General features: G+C 45.0%; 1 protein-coding gene across 1 annotated transcript in view; it reads left to right on the top strand.

Moving 5' to 3' along the window:
• Positions 1–11798: 11798 nt before the first annotated feature.
• Positions 11799–21064, top strand: part of als2b (alsin Rho guanine nucleotide exchange factor ALS2 b) — a 99135-nt gene continuing 89869 nt past the window's right edge. Inside the window, exons 1-2 of the mRNA XM_055638502.1 lie at positions 11799–11917; positions 19185–19271. Of these exons, the coding sequence (XP_055494477.1) occupies positions 19252–19271 (20 nt within the window). The 5' untranslated portion in view covers positions 11799–11917; positions 19185–19251. The remainder of the gene's footprint in view (positions 11918–19184; positions 19272–21064) is intronic.

Genomic DNA, 21064 nt, shown 5'->3' with positions numbered 1-21064 from the left:
AGTGGCAATGCTCGCGGAACAACAAAACAACCAAACAAATTATAAAACACAATCATAACACACATATTATTTTACATAATAAATAATAGAAGGAAAAACGTTCTGTACAGTTAGTCCCTGGTGAGAAAGTCGTTTACAGTCCGAATTGCCTCTGGGAAGAAACTCCTTCTCAACCTCTCCGTTCTCACTGCATGGCAACGGAGGCGTTTGCCTGACCGTAGCAGCTGGAACAGTCCGTTGCAGGGGTGGAAGGGGTCTCTCATGATTTTGTTTGCTCTGGAGTTGCACCTCCTGTTATATAGTTCCTGCAGGGGGGTGAGTGAAGTTCCCATAGTGCGTTCGGCTGAACGCACTACTCTCTGCAGAGCCTTCTTGTCCTTGGCAGAGCAATTCCCGAACCAGATGGTAATGTTCCCGGACAAGATGCTTTCCACCGCCGCTGCGTAGAAGCACTGGAGGATCCTCGGAGACACTCTGAATTTCCTCAATTGCCTGAGGTGGTAAAGGCGCTGCCTTGCCTTACTCACCAGTGCTGAGGCGTGTGATGACCATGTCATATCCTCAGAGATGTGGACTCCCAGATATTTAAAACAGTTCACCCTATCCACAGGATCCCCATTTATACTCAATGGAGTGTACGTCCTCGGATGATGTGCCCTCCTAAAGTCCATGATCAGCTCCTTTGTTTTTTTGATGTTCAAGAGGAGGCTGTTGTCCTGGCACCAGAGTGCTAGATCAGCCACCTCCTCCCGGTAGGCCCTCTCATCATTGTCTGAGATCAGGCCCACCACCACAGTGTCATCAACAAACTTAATTATTGAATTGGAGCTGAACCTAGCCACACAGTCATGTGTGTACAGGGAGTACAATAGGGGGCTGAGGACGCAACCCTGGGGCGATCCTGTGCTCAGGGTGAGGGACTTCGATGTATTCCCTCCCATCTTGACTACCTGGGGCCTGGCGGTGAGAAAGTCCAGGACCCAGGCACACAGGGAGGTGTTGAGCCCCAATTCCAGTAGCTTCCCGGCCAGTCTGGTGGGGACTATCGTGTTGAAGGCTGAACTGTAGTCTATGAACAGCATCCTCACGTAGCCCCCCTTCTGGCTGTCCAGATGGGAGAGAGCGGTGTGCAAGACCTGGGAGACCGCATCGTCCGTGGACCTGTTCGGACGGTATGCAAACTGCAACGGGTCCATGTTCCGAGGGAGGAAGGCGCAGATGTGATTCTTCACCAGCCTCTCAAAGCATTTCATGACTACCGAGGTAAGGGCCACCGGACGGTAGTCATTCAGGCAGGCTGGGGAGGCATTTTTTGGTACCGGTACAATGATGGATTTTTGAAGCAGGCAGGGACCACGGACTTGTCCAGGGAGAGGTTGAATAATGTAGTGAGCACTGGAGCTAGCTGCGTAGCACAGGACTTGAGTACTCGCCCCGAGATGCCATCGGGGCCTGCAGCTTTTCTTGTGTTCACCCGTGTCAGTGCCCTCCTCACGTCGTGCTCGGACAGCGAGAATGTGTGCATATTCCTCCCTTCAGCTTCGGTAGCCAGCCCGCTGTCGGTATTGTCGATAGTCGGCAGACCTGGAGTGGTGTTGCCCCTCTCGAAACGAGCGTAGAAGGAGTTCAGGTCGTCAGCTAGGGAGGTGCCGGCACATGCGGATGAGGGAGCGGTGCTTCGGTAGTTGGTTACAATCCGTAGCCCCTGCCACAGGCTTCTGGTGTCCTGCTGCTCCATCTGTAACTCCATCTTGTCCCTGTACCTTCTCTTTGCGTCCTTCACCGCCCTTCGCATTCGGTAGGACTCTGCCTTGTAGACGTCCATGTTTCCTGATGCCAAGCCCGAGTTGTAGGCAGCGGTACGAGCATTCAAGGCCACACGAACAGATCTGTCTACCCAGGGTTTTTGGTTCGGGAAGGTGCTTACCCTTACCGTGGGGACGATGTTGTCGGTTATTGTTGCGATGAAGTCCATGACTGCTTCCGCGAACTCACTGACGTCACTGGAACTTGCTTCGAACATATTCCAGTCGACATCACTCAGTGCATCTTGCAGCATGGCCTCTGACTGGTCGGACCACCGCTTTATGTCCCTCGTCTCTACCGCTTCCCGAACTATCCTCTGTTTATACTAATGGCAGGAATTTCTGGGTATAATCCAAAAGATGGAGGATCATTTCATTCCAAAGAGGAAGAAAGATTCTAAGGGGAGTAAGAGGCAACCGTGGCTGACAAGGGAAGTTAGGGACGGTATAAAACTAAAATAAAAGGTGTATAACATAGCAAAGAGTAGCGGAAAGCTGGAGGATTGGGAAAACTTTCAAAGGACATCAGAAGGTAACAAAAAGGGCAATATGGGGTGAAAAAATGAAGTAGAAAGGTAAACCCGCCAAGAATATAAAGAAGGATAGTGTAAATGACTTAACAGACACAGGTCAGGAGTTTAAATCGTCTTTAATCATAAGGAATAGTAGAGCAGTACAGTAGGTTGTTAGTTCATCACTACTGCTAGTATAACTACGTAATGTAGGAAATGGGTGTTAATATAAAGTGTACAGTAAGGTGGAGTTAGTGATGCTACATTACTCTGATTGGTTCACATGCAATAACCAATCTACAGATAGTAAAAGCTTCTTTAGGTATGTTAAGAGCAAAAGATTCGTAAAGACAAATGTGGGTCCCTTGAAGGCTGAAACAGGTGAAATTATTATGGTGAACAAGGAAATGGCAGAAGAGTTGAACAGGTACTTTGGTTCTGTCTTCACTAAGGAAGACACAAACAATCTCCCAGATGTACAGAGGACATAGGATCTAGGGAGACAGGAACTGAAAGAAATTTGCATTAGGCGAGAAATAGTATTGGGTAGACTGATGGGACTGAAGGCTGATGAATCCCCAGGGCCTGATGGCCTGCATCCCAGAGTACTCAAAGAGGTGCCTCTAGAAATCGTGGATGCATTGGTGATCATTTTCCGATGTTCTATAGATTCAGGATCAGTTCCTGTGGATTGGAGGGCTGCTAATGTTATTCCACTAACTTTTTCAATGTCCAACTTTCCGTTGCCATTACTACACGAGTAAGTGGGAGTGATCTTACGGAGACGAAAAGAACGGATCTTCCAGTCATTATTTTTTAGCTTAATTGGTTCTTTATTGAAGTAATTGTACAGACAAAAAGTTGAACATACCAGATCCTCTTTATTCTTATACAAAATTATAGCTATCCGTTCTTACTATCTGGTGAGAACTGTGTCCTCTCCAACGTCCGTGCCTGGTCTGATCTGAAATATGTAACGCCCATCTATGTATCAAATACCCATCCCAAAGCAGTAAAAATAATACTGCTCGAGACAAAATAATATAATATGCCAACTAGAGACAAAATAATATGAGACAAAACAACTACCAATAAACATTAAAAGGAGCTATAAAAGCTTTATATATTATCAAAAACAAAAGTATGTAATATGTTTAAGAAGGAACTGCAGATGCTGGAAAATCAAAGATAGACAAAAATACTGGAGAAACTCAGCGGGTGAGGCACTTGCTTCTCCTTGAAGTCCACCAGGTCAGAAAATTTAGCTCGACGACCATGTTCCTCCAATTGTCTCTGAGCATGTAAAGCAATTTTAGAAGGATTATTGGAAGCAACATTCATTTCCTCCATATAGGTGAGATGTTCCATAGCATTGCAACAACCTCTAAGGAACAGTGAGACCGCTTACAATGCCTTCACATCCTCTTGCTTGATCACTGACCAAGCAAAGGCCTTGACCATGTATACATTAGCAATCTTATGTTCATTACCAGAATATTCTTTAAGCAGATCTTTTGCCTTTTGATAGCCCTCGGCTGGAGGCAAGTGCTGGCAACTGTGGACTAAGTCTTTTGGATGCCTTCTGGTGTATTGCCCTAGAAAATGCAAGCAATCACTCTTATCATTAACAATTCTTTCCACTCCTAGTCAAATGCCGTTATAAAATCTTCATCCTACAAAGGATCACCATCATAAACAGGAATGTCTCGGTGGTGAGGTAAAAGAGAGATTTTGTTGAACCAGAAGAGTAGTAATTTCATTCTGTTTCTTCATTGTTCCAGATTTCACGTTGGTTTCCATCATTCCGTACAGGTAGAGTAGTGCTCATATGCCCCTGCACACCATTGCTCATATAAGTCTATACACTTTGCCTCTGAAGAACTAACATGAGCTCTAACAGGTGATCCATGAGCTGTTTGTTTTGTTCTAACAACCCGTTGCTCCTGATCATGCAAGTATTCATCTGCCTTTAGATTTAATTTAGCTGATGTTTCCCTTTGAGCAGCTCCTTTTCTCACATAAGAGCTCCTTCCATGAAATACTCTAGAGCTGCTTCTTGACCCTTTGGCATTAAGTACATTTAAGCTTGCATCTGTTGTCGCCAGCTCCGTCACTAGTTCCAACTGTTCCATCTCTCTTTTGAAATGTCCCTATTGTGCCTCCTCAAGCTTGGCATTGGTTGCTGCCAGCACAGTCTCTCTTTTCAATTGCGCCTTTTGTGCCTCAAGCTTGTGCCTTTTTCTCATGGCGGCAGCCCGTTCCAAGAAAGCAGCCCTATCTGCCTGAACTGCTATTGTACTTCCGGTGGCGCTGGTGCCAGCAGCCTCCACCTACAGCCCGGTATCTTTTTGTTTTTTTGTTTATTTAGTTATGTTAAAGTGTGTTTTTTTTGTGTTTTTTGACGTTTTTATGTGGGGGAAGAGGGCACGGTGCGGGGGATACCGTCCTTCAGCCGCTTCCTGGTGAGGACGCGACTATTATTCGAGTCGCGTCCTCGCCCCCCCCCCTCCCCCCACAGCGGCCCACCTACCTGGATTGGCGCGGCCTTTCCTGCCGGGATCGACTGGAGCTCCAGCAGCGGCGGGGCAGCGCTGGAACATCGCGGGAGCCCGGAGTGCTGGACCTGCTGCACCGACATCCTGGAGCTGCGGTTTGCGGAGCTCCCAACGCGGGCGGCGCTGATGGACAGCGCGGGATCCTGCGACTCGGACAGCGCGGGATCCTGCGACTCTGCCCGGCTCGGCCTGTGGACTCAGGAGCTGCAGACTCCGGCTGCGGGAGGCGGCTGATCAGAAGGTCCGGGCCGCTGAGGAGGAAGATGCTCACCGTCGGGGATCGGCGTCGGCGTTCCACCAGCCCGGCGTGAGGGCCTGAACATCGGGCCACCCAGGGCGGCGACTGCGGATGCTCGGAAGGCCCCGACCACGGATGAACACGGAGGGGAGGCTGGCTGGACTATGGTGCCTTCCTCACCTTGGTGCCATTTATGTTATGTTGTGTCGTGGACTTTCTGTGTTTGTGCTTTTTTTAAATTTTTAAATTTTTAATTCAATTTCAATTTTATTTTTAATATGTTGTATTATTTATTTATTATTATTATTTTATTTTTTTTTGTGATTTTTTTATGATACTGCCTGTAAGGGAAATTCATTTTGTTGTCTCAAATTGAGACAATGACAATAAATTTGAATACAATACAATACAAGAATACAACTTCAATACGAGCAGAGACCCTTGAAGATGCACATGATGCAAAACCAGATTTGTGGCTTGATCTTCGTTTTGAGACATTTGAAATAATGTCTTCAGGTCCAATTTCGTCTGATTCTACAACACTGTATTCACTTTCAACTATAGAGTGCGTAGTTTGCTGTCCAACTTCAGATAACCACCTATCGCCATCTTGTTTAAAACCATTAAAAGATTCCATTCTTTCTTGAAACCACTGCTTTTGCTTTTCAAGCTCCCTTTCAGGCAGTGGTACTTTCACTAATGACTCGTTGTTTTCTCTGACTTAATTGCAGAGCTTGATTAATAGAACCAGGTTAGATTGTACTCCATTCACATTCTCATCTGATTTCATGAGCTGCTTCAGCTTTTCAATTAACTTGTTAGCTTGTTTACATATCGTGTTTCTTGACCTGACACCTTTCCTTGAACAATTCTCGGCCTTTGTTGGTGTGTTTAATGATTCTTCTTTATTTTCCAGAATCCTGTTCCACATCGCCCTCTAGTGGCTGAGCTTTAGACATACTGGCTAACTATCCCTTTAAGACGTATGGACATAAAGCCGTATGCCTGTGGTTGGAATTCAAAACAACTGACTGGTACTTCAAAACAAAATATATCACTGTGATTCTCAAAGTCACTTTTTAATTCTCAATTTTAGCAGCCGTTTCCCAATACAGCTTAATGCCTCTTGATTCCCTGCGCGTTGGCTTTGAAGTTTCCAATCTTCGTTATTCAACTTATCGCGAGTGGCGACCTTGTCCAATTGATCAAGAATGACTGCATCAGGCTTGTGAAATAAAACAATCCTTTATTCCCACGTTTCACAAGCTCCAGTTTTACTCATAGAGACGTTCTCAAAGAGAATAGGTTAGGGACAGATATGGCTTTGTATGCAGCAGGCCATGTCTTATTAACTTGATCAAGTTTTTTGAGGAGGTGATCGATGAGGTTAGGGTGGTGGGAGTTTTCTACATTTTAGTAAGGCTTATCATAACGTCCCTATTGGTAGGCTGATCCAAAAAATTAAGCTTGAGTTTGATCATATGGATTCAGAACTGGTTGCTCAAAGTTGAATGGCGTAACTCTGACCAGGATTTGTGACCAATAGAATCGCGTACGGATCTGTGCTGGGATCTCAGTTGTTTGTGATATATATAAATGGCTTGGACATAAATGTAGTTGGATTGATTAATAAGTTTGCAGGTTCCACCAAAATTGGTGGAGTAGCAGACACGAGCAAGGCTATTGAAGTATACAATGGGATAACAATCAATTACAAAAATGGATGGTGAAATGGCAGATGGACTTTAATCTGAGCAAATTGAGGTGTTGCGCTTTGGGAGGTCAAATGTAAAGTGAAGTTATGTGGTTCATGACAAGACCCTTAACTGTATAGATGTGCAGAGGAATCTTGGGGATCTGGTCCATAGATCCCTGATGACAAGTAGATAGAGTGGTAAAGAGTACATATGGTATGTTTGGCTTCATTGTTTGGAGCATTGAGTTTAAGAATCAGGAAATAATGATACTGCTCTATATGACTTTGGTTAAGCTGCATTTGGAGTTTTGCTAGCAATTCCAGTTTCCAGGAACTATGTAGAGGCTTTGGAGAGGATGCAGAAGAGGTTTACCAGAATGCTGCCTGGGTTAGAGGGTGGTTTGCTATAAGAAGGTTAGATAAACTTGGCTGTTTTTTTCTGGAACTACCAGGGAGACAGATACGGTAGTGGTGTTTCAGAGGCTTTTAAATAGGCACACAGATATGCAGGGAATGAAGGGGTATTAATCATGTGCAAGCAGATGAGAATAGTTTATAATCAGATCATGTTCTGCGCAGACATTGGGGGCCAAAAGGCCTGTTCCTCAGATCAGATTCAATTTAATTTAATTAATTGTCATTGTCAGTGTACAGTACAGAGACAACGAAATGCATTTAGCATCTCCCTTGAAGAGCGACATAGCAAACGATTTGAATAAAAAATAATAAGTGTCCGGGGGGGTGGTGATTGGCAGTCACCGAGGTACATTGTTGAGTTGTTCCTGTGCTGTATTGTTCTGTATAAACATCCTGCTTATTGATATCCACTTTGGATTTTGTCAGGACTATTTCTGACATACCAGCTTCAGTTAAAGTGAGAATGACTGGTCAATATCATGGTAGAATTGAGTTGAGCATACATCAAGGAGACCTGGTAAAATTGAAGGCAGTGGGAATCAAAAGGAAGACAGTCCCATAGTTGGATCTATACCTAGCACAAAGAAAGAAGGATGTGGTTGTTGGAGGTCAATTATCCCTTGTAGTGGCCATTTGGCTTGTTTTGCGTGTCTTTAATGAAAGCATGTGTCTTTAAATTTTAGACTGCCTGTTATATTGTGGGTGGGATTTATGACGTATTTTGGGGGCTAAGTTTCTTGTGCAGAAGCTTAGTTTTTAGTTTAGTTTGGGACCAGCGTAGAGAGGATTTACCCTTCGACCATGCGAAGTGTAACGGAGACACGAGGAGTTTTCTAATGTTTAAAGCGTTAAGCTGGAGTTCGATGAAGATTATTATAACGAGCCGGAAGAAGTTTGGATGTACCTTATTGTTTTTCATCAACAATAAAGAATGTATCAATCAAAAGACTGTGTTTGGAAGATTTGTCTGTGACGATGCTCTGAAGGTCTTTGACGGGGAGCTCGCATATGGAGACATTCCCCTTAACCATGTAGTCCATTTAGTGGCTAGAGGGAGTAATATCTTGAACGATATAAAAATCTGCCGCTACATCCCTGTCCCAGGACATCAAGCAAGAGTTTGTCATGGTAGTTCTTCTGGACAATGTTTCTGTCAAACTGTTTTTAACTGTCTCATTAATCGTCTTCCTTCAATTGTAAGCTCAGAAATAGGGATATTCAGTATTGATTGCACAACATTAAATTATATTTGAACTCCTCAGCAAATGAAGCTGCCTTAATGCAGCAAGACCCAGACAACATTCCATGACAAACTACCACAAAAGATGTATAATCATTCCAGGCCTAATGTTTCACTGATAAAAAGCAAGTAACATCTGTACCACAAAATTGCTAGACAATGACAATTGCAAGGTGAGAATTTAACCATACCTATCCTGACATTTCACACCATTGTTAGCAGTCCTTTACCATCAACATATTGTGGGTCGCCGTGAACTAGAGATTCAACAGGGTTATTTGCATAAGTACCATGGCTAAAGATGGGTCAAAGAATTGGTATAATGTGGTAAGTGAACACATTATACCTATCCTAAACACTTTCCACCGTCTGCAAGTGATGGTGGATGAGAAACCAATCAAGTGCTTTATGATAGATGGTGTCAATCTGTTGTAGCAGCATGCATCAAGGCAGATGGACAATATTTCCTCATGCTTCTGCTCCATACCCACAATATCTACCATCCAGATGGAGATCAGGTTTATGGAGATACAAGGTTTTGACCCAAAACGGTGATCATTCCTCTCCCCCAGCAGATGCTACTCAACTGGCTGAGCTCCTACAGTAGATTATTTGCCGTTCCAGGTTCCAAATTGAATGTGGGTGGGGTGTTGGAGAGAGATGTGGTGGGACAAAGTCAGGCAAGTGATCTGCCTTGCAGGGGGGGGGGAGGATGTTTGATTGGTCGATGGTTGGACAAAGGGAAGAGATGAAAAGATAAAAACTGAGATAAGAATAGAAGAGTCATTAATTTTTAAGTCGGGAAGAAATACAGGTGGGAAGGGGCAGGATAAGTGGGTGTGAATCCAGGTGGGGCACAGAGTTATTTCTATCTTTTTAAAAAAATTTTAGTTAGTCTAAAGTCTTGTGTTGGGGGAAACTTTTACTTTTCTATTTGGGGGAGGGGGGCAGGGTAAGGGGCAAAACCGTTTCCCAGTCTCTTCCTGGCGGGGACGCGACTATTTCTCCGAGTTGCGTCCTCGCCCCCCACCTCACGGCCTACCAGCTGGATCGGAGCGGCCTTTCCTGCCGGGGACCGGGAACCGGACCAGGGCTGCTACAGCGGCAGTGCAGCGCTGGAGTCACCGCGGAGCAGGCAATGCCAACCTGGGTCGCCGTTTGGAGCTCCGAAGCGTTGAGCCGCTGCTCCAACATCGTGGAGCTCTGGTGCGGAGAGCTTCCAACGCGGGCGGCGCTGAACAACATCGTGGAGTCCTGGGGCGCCTTGCAGAGGGTCTCCAGCAGCAGTCTCCACCCGGCGCGGCCTGTGGACTTTGGAAGCCGCCGACTCCGGTAGGAGGGGGCCGACTCTGTTGTCCACGCCGCTGAGGACGTTCCACAGCCCCGACGTCGGACTTACAACACCCCAGTGAGTGGTCCTGGACATCGGGCCGCCCGTAGCGGCAACTGCGGAGGGCTTGGGGAGGCCCTGACCACGGGGCACAATGGAGGAAGAGACTGACTTTGGTGCCTTCCCACACAGTGGGAAACTTTGATTCTGGGGATGTTTATGTCAAACCCTATAGTGTGTTGTGTCCCTTTTTTATTGTATGGCTGTATGGGAAATTTCACTGTGCCATCTGGCACGTGTGATGAATAAATCTATCGTGTATCTTGAGAAGAGAAGGCAAAAGAAAGGTCAAAATGGGAAGGTGAGTTAAAATGGTTTGGGAGATCCAGCAGCCTTTGGCAGAGCTTTCTGTCCTGGGACGCATCCATTGCCAGAGTGTGGGCCACATGTAATGAAACTGGAGAAATAGCACATCATATTCTGCATTGGTAGCTTACAACCTAATGGTATGAGGACTGAATTCTCCAATTTTAGTTAACTAACAAACAAACCCCCCCCCCCCCCCCCCCCCCCCCCCCCCCCCCCCCATTTTCAAAATCACAATGTTTGGTACCAATCACTGCCCGTCATCCAAGGTCTGTTAAATTGGCAAAACAGGGAAATGCATCTTAATTTTTATATCACAACATTTCATAATATTAAAAGCAGTTCACCTTTTTGCAAAAGGCATTTGAGGCACCTTGAAGCAATGGAAAATGTAATAGTTATGTTGTCTTCGCTTTTGCACGTTTTTTTCTTTTTACTGTCTTGCAGATTTCAGTTGTACATGTAACCCACTGTACTTGTGCCTTTGACAATAAACTCGACTTGGTTTTTCTTTGTTAATTTCAAAATAAAACAAAGCAGCATGAAACAGCCAGGAAGTAACACGAGGCTGCAGCGTCCTCTCTTGTTTTTCAGTCAAATCAACAGATAAATTACTGCAGCCTCATGCAACCCCCCTATTGTTTGTCATTATCTAAAACAGTTTTCACCGCCTATTTGGTACAGCAAAAATGAAGAATTTCTAGTGAATGGAGACTAAACTGTTACACAATTCTAAAATAAAAACAACGTTGCTGGAAAGACTCATCGGTATCTGTGAAAGGAAAAACAAGTGTGGAGAATCAAGCCCCGAATCCATCACTGAATCCATGCTGACCACGAAGTACCCTTCTTCCTTATTCTACCCAACCCCATTTTATTCTCCCCCACATTATCATCAGCTCCTCTCAGGTTCTATCAACAATCAACAGGGGCAATAACTGTTACGAATTAACCCACCAACCTGCACATATTGGCATGTAAGAGCAAACCAGAGTACCTAGGGGAAACCCAAGCAGTCATAGGGAGGACATGAAAACTCCGCACAGAAAGCACTAGATCTGGATGGTAGCGGTTTTGGAAGACGGGTCAGAAACATGAGGAAATATTGTCCACTTACCTTGATGCATGCTGCTCCAAGAACAGATTGACACCATCCATGCTAAAGCACTTGATTCGTTTATCATGCACCATATTTTACAGAAGATGGAAAACGTTTGGGATATCAGGAGATAAATCGCTTACCACACGATACCCTTCCTCTGGTCCGCCTTTAGCAATGGTATTTGTGCAAATAATCCTGTTGAATTTCGGGTTCATGATGACCTGCATGCAGGATGTCTGTGGTGAAGGACTCGGATTAATAATGCTAGTAATCCAGAACAGAGTAACATACAATGTAACCCAGCAACAGAGATACTGATACAATGTAAGGTTTCGATTAACACCAAAACAGTGTGTAACCCAGCTGGAATTTCTCTTTCGTGTTTTACTCGCTCTCCAAATCAAAGTGACTCTTTTTAAACTTTCGTTTATCGTGCTCCTTTGTTTCTCTTTCGACTACTCCCTGGAGGAACAGCAGTTTGTTTTTACCTTAAGATTCAAGCAATCACATTCTCTTGTCTCTCCTGTCTCTCCTCATTTCGAAACGCGTTTCGCACGCGTGTCCGTGTGTTCTGGTCCGCACCGGCCCCCGTGTAGGCCGCGCTGCCAAGCCGGAGCCGGTGGTGGAGCCGAGATGGCGCCGACGATGGGCCGAAGGTGAGGCCAAAGTCCAGGGAGAGGGCGGAGAGGGCTCAGCATCAACCACGCGTGGAAATCAGTGTAACAGTGACGGGCGAGTGAGTCTGTGCCAGGATCAACGAGTGAGTGTGGGGTCGTGTGCGTGAGAATGGGTCCGTGTCAGCGAGTACGTGATCGTGTGTGTCAGCGAGTGTTTGAACGTTATGTGTCAGCGTGAATGAGATCGTGTTCCAGAGTGTGGGAGTGTGTATGCGGCCGTGTGCGTGTCAGTCAGTGTTTGACGTGATGGCTCAGCGAGTGTGAGATCGTGTGTGCCAGAGTCTGTGTTGTGTGTCTGTGTCAGAGATTGTGGGAATGTGTGTGTGTGTCTCTGAAAATGTGCATGTGTCAGCGAGTGTGAAATGTCTGTGTCAATGAGTGTGAGAATGTGTGCACGCCAGTGACTGAGAATGTGTGTGTCAGCAAGTGAAGGAATATGAATCTGATTGAAAAAATATGTATCAGCAAATTTGAGAATGTGGGTGTGCCAATAAGCATGGGAATGTGCGTGTGTCAGAGTGTGGGAGTGTGTGTGTTAGCAAGTGTGAAACGTGTCAGTGCATGTTAGCAAATGTGGGGCAGTGTCAGAGTGTGAGAATGTATGTGTTAGCAGGTGTGAGAATCCAAATGTCAGAGTGTGAGAATGTATGTGTTAGCAGGTGTGAGAATCCATATGTCAAAGTGTGAGAATGTATGTGTTAGCAGGTGTGAGAATCCATATGTGTCAGTGAGTGAGAATGTGTGTTTCATAATGTGGAAATGTGTGTGTGTGAGAGTATATCTGTCAACGAGCGTGGAACTGTGTGTTAGCAAGTGTGGAAATTTGTGTGTCAGTGAATGTGAGATTGTGTGTTTCATTAAATTCTTATGAAACAGTAGAATGTAGGTGATATACGCCGTGCACTTCCCCCTCAATCACTCAGATCAAGGATAGCAAACTTTTGGTATGATATACAGCTGCCTCTACATTGCCTACTCAAACACTCACAGAGCAGGGAAAACATGGGGCCTGGGGATAAAGACCCAAGAATAAAATTAAATATGGTCTCTCTCTGCACTGTCCCAGTACCTGTGCAAACATCATAGGACAGGGACAGAATGGGTTAGCTACAGAGTGAGGTAGTGTAAAGCTTCCATCATACATGGTTGGTGTCAGCAAGAGGAAGAATGTGTAGTGAGTGTGAGAATATATATTCAGCCAGTGTAAAACTCTACTAGTTATGAGCCCTGGTACTCTACACTGTACAATCTGGATTTGTTTAATATTGATGCAGAGATAAGATATAATCATTATTGTTTAAATATTGCAGCATTGCAAGTACAAACCAAACGGGAGGGCAACAGGAAAACTTTTTCTATTGTGTTTCACCATGTTTTGACTGGAGGATCAGGGTGGGCTGATGTAATTGTACTGATGTGGATCTGCTGTTGGTTTCAATAGGGGAGTGAAGCTGGTGTGCGAGAGCAATACAGCAAGATCTGTTCACAGAGGATGGAGTAGGCAGGGCTGATGGAATTGTGGTTTTATGATTTCTCCTGGGATGGGGTGTGCAGATAGCAGGATTGGAGGTGCTTGGATACGATCTGTAGGGCACTGCTGACCAAGAATAGGAATTATCGTTATTTGGCTGAGACAGTTATAGAGTCACCGTTATAGAGATAATTGGCTGTTAAAAAGCAGAAGTGGCTAGTTTGTAACAACAGTACAGGTGCACAACCTTTTATCCGAAAGCCTTGGGACCAGACACTTTTCGTAATTCAGAATTTGTCGGTCTTCGGAATGGAAATTTTTTAGCGTAGATTTTAATGGCTGGCTCAGTGGTAGAGTGCTCGGCTCATATCCGCAAGGTCGCGAGTTTGCGCCTTGATCCCGGCAGTTACTCGGTCGCGAGTTTGAGTCTTCAATGTAGGTTTTTTTTTGCAGAATAAATGTTTGTATGACATGCAGTGTAGGAGAGGTGTACAGACTGTGTGGGCAGAACTTTGGAAGTGATTGCCCACCAGTCTTAAAAAGCCGCTGTGTCTCCCTGTCCCTGGGATAGCAGAGGGCGATCAAACAGCACAATACCCCCCTCCCCCTCCAACTCCAGAGGAATCCGCTCCCCGATGGGCCGCTACGGCGACAAGTGGCAGTTTGCCCACAGCCCGAGCTGCGCCACCCCAAGAACGAGACGTACCTTGCACACCATCCGCTTCTGCCCCTACGTGTTCCCCTGGAGTTGGAGCGGGGCTGGGCTGGAGTTGCTGCTGGCTGTGGGTCTCTGGGATATCCGTGCTTGCAGTGGGCCTGGGGGTCGCTGTCCCGTTGGTCCTGACATCTCCGGCCACCCCCCTGGACTGGAGCTGAGACTGGGAACTGTACCGCCCTTGCCCCCTCCCTCTGCAACTGCAAACAACCCCACTCTCCTGCAAGGGCGGTACAGTTCCCGGAGGATAGCAGGTGGCCAGAGACGTCAGGCCCAACAGGAACCCGCTCCCCGATGGGCCCCTACAACGCCCCGAGCTCCGTCATCCGCAACCCAGGTTCCTCTGTAGTTGGAGCGGGGCTGGGCTGGGCTGCTGTTGGCTGTGGGTCTCTGGGTTCTCCGTGCTTGCGGTGGGCCTGGTGGTCGACGTCCAATTGGTCCTGACGTCTCCGGTGACTGTACTGACCTGCTGCCATCGCCGACGTGAAGACAGTGCAAAGCCCCCGCGCCGGTGCAATGAGCCGGTGCTGGAGAGGGGAGGGAAGGGGTCACACACATGGCCGGGAACCAGAGGGGTGTAGGTGGGGTGAAACTGAAGGGAGCGACAATCTGCTGCTGCCTACACTGTGTATCGTGTCTACCGTGGGAACTTTTTAACTCAGCGGGCAAGTAGCAGCATATTGTCAATTATTAACCCTCCCGCGCAATATACCCTCACCTTCACTTTTATGAATGGGGATTTAGTTCCCCTTTCTTCGAAGACCGACCGGAGGTTCCGCTGTCACCTCTGCGGGCCGCCCTCGGTGAACGTCCCGTCTCCCTGTCCCCGGGATAGTAGGGGGCGATCAAACAGCACAATACCCCCCTCCCCCTCCAACTCCAGAGGAATCCGCTCCCCGATGGGCCGCTACGGCGACAAGTGGCAGTTCGCCCACAGCCCGAGCTGCGCGACCCCAAGAACAAGACGGCCCTTGCACACCATCAGCTTCTGCCCATACGGGGAGCGTGTTCCTCTGGAGTTGGAACCGGGCTGGGCTGGAGTTGCTGATCTGGGATCTCCGTGCTTGCAGTGGGCCTGGGGGTCAGTGTCCCGATGAGGAGGCGCAGCTCGGGGAACGGCTTCTGGTGGTCCTGACGTCTCAGGCCAGATTGCAGTTTTCCTCTGGAGTTGGAACGGGGCTGGGCTGCTGCTGGCTGTGGGTCTCTGGGATCTCCGTGCTTGCAGTGGGCCTGGGGGTCGGTGTCCCGTTGGTCCTGACGTCTCCGGTGACTGGGACTGTGCTGCTAGCATCGCCGACGTGAAGACAGTGCAAAGCCCCCGCGCCGGTGCAATGAGCGGGGAGCTGGAGAGGGGAGGGAAGGGGTCACACACATGGCCGGGAAGCAGAGGGGTGTAGGTGGGGTGAAACTGAAGGGAGCGACAATCTGCTGCTGCCTGCACGCTGAGTTAAAAAGTTCCCACGCAAGACTCACGATACACTGTGTATCGTGAGTCTACCGTGGGAACTTTTTAACTCAGCGGGCAGGTAGCAGCATATTGTCAATTATTAACCCTCCCGCGCAATATACTCTCACCTTCTCTTTTATGAATGGGGATTTAGTTCCCCTTTCTTCGAGGACCGACTGGAGGTTCCGCTGTCACCTCTGCGGGCCGCCCTCGGTGAACGTTTTCAAGGACCTTTCTTCAAGGACCGAAAAAAATGTCCGCTATTCGGAGGTTTTCGTTATTTGGATCTTCGGATAAAAGGTTGTGCACCTGTACTGAGTTTTTATTTCTCACATTAATGGGCTCTAATTTTGTATTGTCTTTCCGCATCACCCCTTCCCTCCTCATTCTACTCCTGGAAAAATGTTCTCCACATCTACCCTATCAATTCTTTCCCAACCTTAAACATTTTTACTTGGTCATTTATTTTGCCTTTCTGGAGAAAATAATTCTGGCTTGTTCAACCTCTGCAGGTTTATAATCTTTGAGTGCTGGTATCATTGTTGTGAATCTTCTTCCCTCTTCTCAGTATATTTATATTTTATAATTTGGAAAAGACAACACTTCCGAAGTAAGGTCTGAACAAGTTTCTATGCAACTAAAGTGCAAAGAGTCCAAAGTGTTTATATAATTGCGAATGTAGTCAACAACTTTTGCCAGTATGAGCGGTTTTTGCATTCTGTTTGCCAGCTGACTCCTGCCTTAATATACATTGATCTTAGTTATTTGTCTTCTATACCGTGATTTATCAAATAATTTTGGAAATTAGAGGTTATAAGTTTGAGATAAATGAAAATTCATTGCAGTCATAACAAATGGCAACAAAACTTTTCATTGGTAATAACCAGTCACAATGCCACAGTGACTGTAGGAATAAATGTTCATGGAAGTACATGGGATAACACTCAAGCAGGCTAATTTGTCCTGTATTGTTAAACTTGGTTACCATTGCTTGAATTGCAGACAGGTGGAGAGTATTCCACTGCAAAGATGGACACAAAATCCTGGAGTAACTCAGCGGCAGTATCTCTGGAGAGAAGGAATGGGTGACATTTCGGGTCAAGACTCTTTTGTGTCTATTTTTGGTTTAAACCAACACCTGCAGTTCCTTCATATACTGTATTCCACTGCAATCTGTTCTTGTGTCAAGCAGATTATGGAGAAGCTTTGGAATATGTGGAAGTAAGTTACCCACTGTAGGATACCTAATGTCTAACCTACTTCTTTGGCCAGGGAAGTTGTGAGGTATGACACCATTGGGAGAGTTTTCACCTTGATGCTCATTGACTTCCGTTTCACGTGGGCTCCTAGTGAAATATACTAGGTCAAGGATTTTTAAGACTCAAGAGTGTTTTATTGTCATTTGTCCCAGACACATTTCTGGGTAATTTTCCACATTGTCAGAAGATGCTGCAGTAACTATATTGGAACAACTTGGCTAGAAGGCGTGGTTAGGTAGAAAGGGTTTGCCCAGAGTGCCAAAAGAAGTTGCCCAGAATACCCTAAGAAGATTGTTAAGGGTTTGGACACGCTAGAGGCAGGAAACATGTTCCTGATGTTGGGGGAGTCCAGAACCAGGTGCCACAGTTTAGGAATAAGGAGTAAGCCATTTAGAACGAAGACGAGGAAACACTTTTTCTCACAGAGAGTGGTGTCTGTGGAATTCTCTGGATGCTTTCAAGAGAGAGCTAGATAGGGCTCTTAAAAATAGCAGAGTCAGGGGATATGGGGAGAAGGCAGGAACAGGGTACTGATTGGGGATGATCACATTGAATGGCCCCCTCCTGCACCTATTGTCTATTGTCCTCCAGAGTTTTGATTTTCCACAGTTTTCTTGTTGCTTATGGAGGAGTTTAAGAGCAGATAAAGATGTCATTCAACTAAGGTGATATTTTTTAAATAGATCATGAAACTGTGAAAGATGATAACGTGTGTTCTGTTAACTGGTTTTAATTGGGAATCAATAATTAATTTTGCATACTCTGACATCATTTGACAGTGGTAGAATAGATTAAGTGACTCAATGAGTCCAGTTTCATGGAGGTGACGGGATAGAAGCTTAGGGAAGGAATCACTAGGCCTTTGGAACACAAATATGGTTGTCAGTGTTGGTGTTATAGGAAGGAATGGATGAACAAGAGGTGCCAGCTGATGGAAAACACACATCAGTAGGTTGAAACTACAAGATAATTACAGTGGTTACACAAAAAAGCTGGAGAAACTCAGCGGGTGCAGCAGCATCTATGGAGCGAAGGAAATAGGCAACGTTTCGGGCCGAAACCCTTCCTCAGGCAACAAGATAATTACAGTGTTAGGCAGACTAAATGTCAAGGATTGGAATTTGACAATGAAGTCACTTTGGGTTCAAGAACCAATGTAGATCATTGAGCAGAAGATTATAAGCCATTATTACTATGGCCAAGAAAGCAGTTCAATATCTCTACTTCCTCAAGAAGTAAATTCAGACTACAGAATGGTTCTCCCTTAATCTGGGATGTAGTCTGGCAGATCGTGGCCGTTTTTTCTATCTGTAACATTATATTCTACACTGGTATTTTTATCTTTATACTACCTGTTGTACCAGTACTACTTGATTGTATTCATGTATAGTATGATTTGACTCGACTGGATATCATGCAAACAAAAGCATTTTACTGTACACATGACAGTAATAAACCAAAAAAAAATTGAAATTAGTGCAAGGTAGGACTTGGATAATACAATAATGGGAGGTCTATCAGGTAGATTGGAAAAGTCAGACTGTGGAAAGAAGTTGGTTAAGCTTATCAGTCAACGTGGTGGTGGTGGTGGTGAATGAACAACTTGCAGTTTAATAGTAAAACATGAAAGGCATTTGGCCTGAGCATCTCACACAGTATATCCCCCCCAATCAAAGGGATCTATCGAAGTCGCTGCCTCAACAAGGCAGCCAACATCATCAAAGACCCACACCATCCTGGCCACACACTCATTTCACCACTATCATCGGGAAGAAGGTACAGGAGCCTGAAAACTGTAACGTCCCGGTTCAGGAACAGCTTCTTCCCTACAGCCATCACGACTACAAATAAACTTGACAGCAATTAAGCTCTGAACTGCAACAGACTATTACTATGCTTGCACTATATTTGTTTAATTATTGAGTATGTGTGTGTATGTGTATATATACACACTGAACTTTTTTTCGCCTGTTATGTACTATGTTCCGTTGTGCTGCAGCAAGTAAGAATTTCATTGCTCTATCTGGGACATGTGACAATAAAACACTCTTGACTCTTGACAGAGACAAATTAGAACTGGTAACTCACTTGACGCCCTCGAATCCTGGCAACATCTTCTTTTCACCCATCCCAGCATTACTTTCTCATATATTTTTTCTGTGCCCTTTCCGGTTTATTTATTATTTTTCTGGAAGCAGATAATGGAGGGAGTGGGAAAAATACCTGTTTTCAGTGTCCAATGGATGAGTATTTAAATGGTTCGCAATTTCATGAGCATGAGGCCAGCAAAGATGATGATGGGTGTCATGAACATGGTGATTTGTTCTATTTGATTAATTCTTTCTTGTCTTAAGGTTCATCCCCATGGAAGTTAATGAAGAGCTGGACTGCAATGGACAGTGGTGAGGGAAACACCTATTAATGGCTGAGCAGGACACAAGGTAACTCTTGCATCAGAGTGCTTTATTTTATCTGGATCAAGAGGCATTAGAAAAGACACTGGGGGAAATATACCCAACGCCAAAGATACAGTTCCTAAACCCCCATACTTTTGTCCTTTTCTCCTTTAGTTCCTATTCCTCATGGACAGCCATTTGCACACATTCATCATCCTGTGTAAAAAAAAATAAGGATTAGGATTGTGCAATACAGATTAAGATTGTTAGGATTGTGCAATATGGTTCAAGAATCTGATGGTTGATGGGAATAAATTGTAGGTAATGGTTCTCTGACTCATGTATCTTCTTTCCAATAGTAGAAGCGAAATGAGTATGGGCAGGGCGGTGTGGGCTAATCAGCAGGCCAGCCAGCATCTGTGGAAAGAGAAGCAGAGTTAATGTTTCAAGTCATAGAATCTCCAGCGTAACTGGGAGGAGGGAAAGCAAGTTAGTCTCAAGCTGCAGGTGGGTAAGGGAAGGATGGATGAGACAAAGGGACCTCTGATTGGGCAACAGTTGCTCTGAGTTTTGTTGTGCACAAGGTCATCAGGTCAATGGGCTAAAAGAGGTTGTTGGGGAAAAGAACAGAGACAAGAGGACAGTTACAAAAGTCAGAACACAAACAACGAAATGTAAGTAGTAATGTTTCAAAATTTTGAGATTTAAAAAATCAAGTCTGCAATTTTTCCCATCAGATAAAGCATAAAAATAAGTTTAATTTGACATCTAATTCACTTTCATATCTTCATTATTTAAACATTTATGGCCATTTTCATACTCGGAAATTAGCATCTTGTTCCCTATTGCTTTTCCATTGACAACACAAAAGCTGTGATCGAGGACAGTCAAAAGCCCATAACTTTCTTAAAAATTAAGAGAACTGAATGAAAATTTCAGTTATTATAGATTGAAGCATTCTGAAACAAATATAAAACATCTTACTTGGATGACCTGAAATTAAAGCATATAATTAGTTAATTACCTAATTGTAGTTAATTACAAAATTGACCATTGTGTCATTACATTTATATGTTAAAATTGTACAAGGCATTGGTGAGACCAATTCTGGAGTATAGTGTACAATTTTGGTCGCCAAATTATAGGAAAGATGTCAACAAAATAGAGAGAGTTCAAAGGAGATTTACTAGAATGGTGCCTAGATTTCAGCAACTAAGTTACAGAGAAAGGTTGAACAAGTTAGGTCTTTATTCTTTGGAGTGCAGAAGGTTAAGGGGGTACTTGATAGAGGTCTTTAAAATGATGAGAGGGATAGACAGAGTTGACGTGGATAAGCTTTTTCCATTGAGAGTAGGGAAGATTCAAACAAGAGGACATGATTTGAGAATTAAGGGACAGAAGTTTAGGGGTAACATGAAGGGGAACTTCTTTACTCAGAGAGTGGTAGCTGTGTGCAATTAGCTTCCAGTGAAGGTGGTGGAGGCAGGTTCGTTTTTATCATTTAAAAATAAATTGGATAGTTATATGGATGGGAAGGGAATGGAGGGTTATGGTCCGAGAATGAAGAGTAGATCACAGGGACGTGAAGTGAATTGTCCCTTCAAAATGCTGAAAGGGGAGGGTTGGAGGAGATGTGGTGTATTCTAACTAAAGTATGAAACTGAAAATACAAAGGATGATCCATTGAATGCAAAAAGTTACTATCCAGGCTTGTTATTTTACTAGCTAAAACTCCTTGTCACTATTAAAGGCACTCCAGGTTGTTGGTGGTGGTCTTCACCTTTCCACATAATCAATTCCACAACGTCCAGTCTCACCAGAATAACCAATCCCAGGTT

This window comes from Leucoraja erinacea, chromosome 7 (assembly GCF_028641065.1).
Source record: "Leucoraja erinacea ecotype New England chromosome 7, Leri_hhj_1, whole genome shotgun sequence".
Taxonomy (NCBI): Eukaryota; Metazoa; Chordata; class Chondrichthyes; order Rajiformes; family Rajidae; genus Leucoraja; species Leucoraja erinaceus.
Note: the sequence above shows the minus strand (reverse complement) of the source record. Positions and strands in the feature narration are given on the sequence as shown.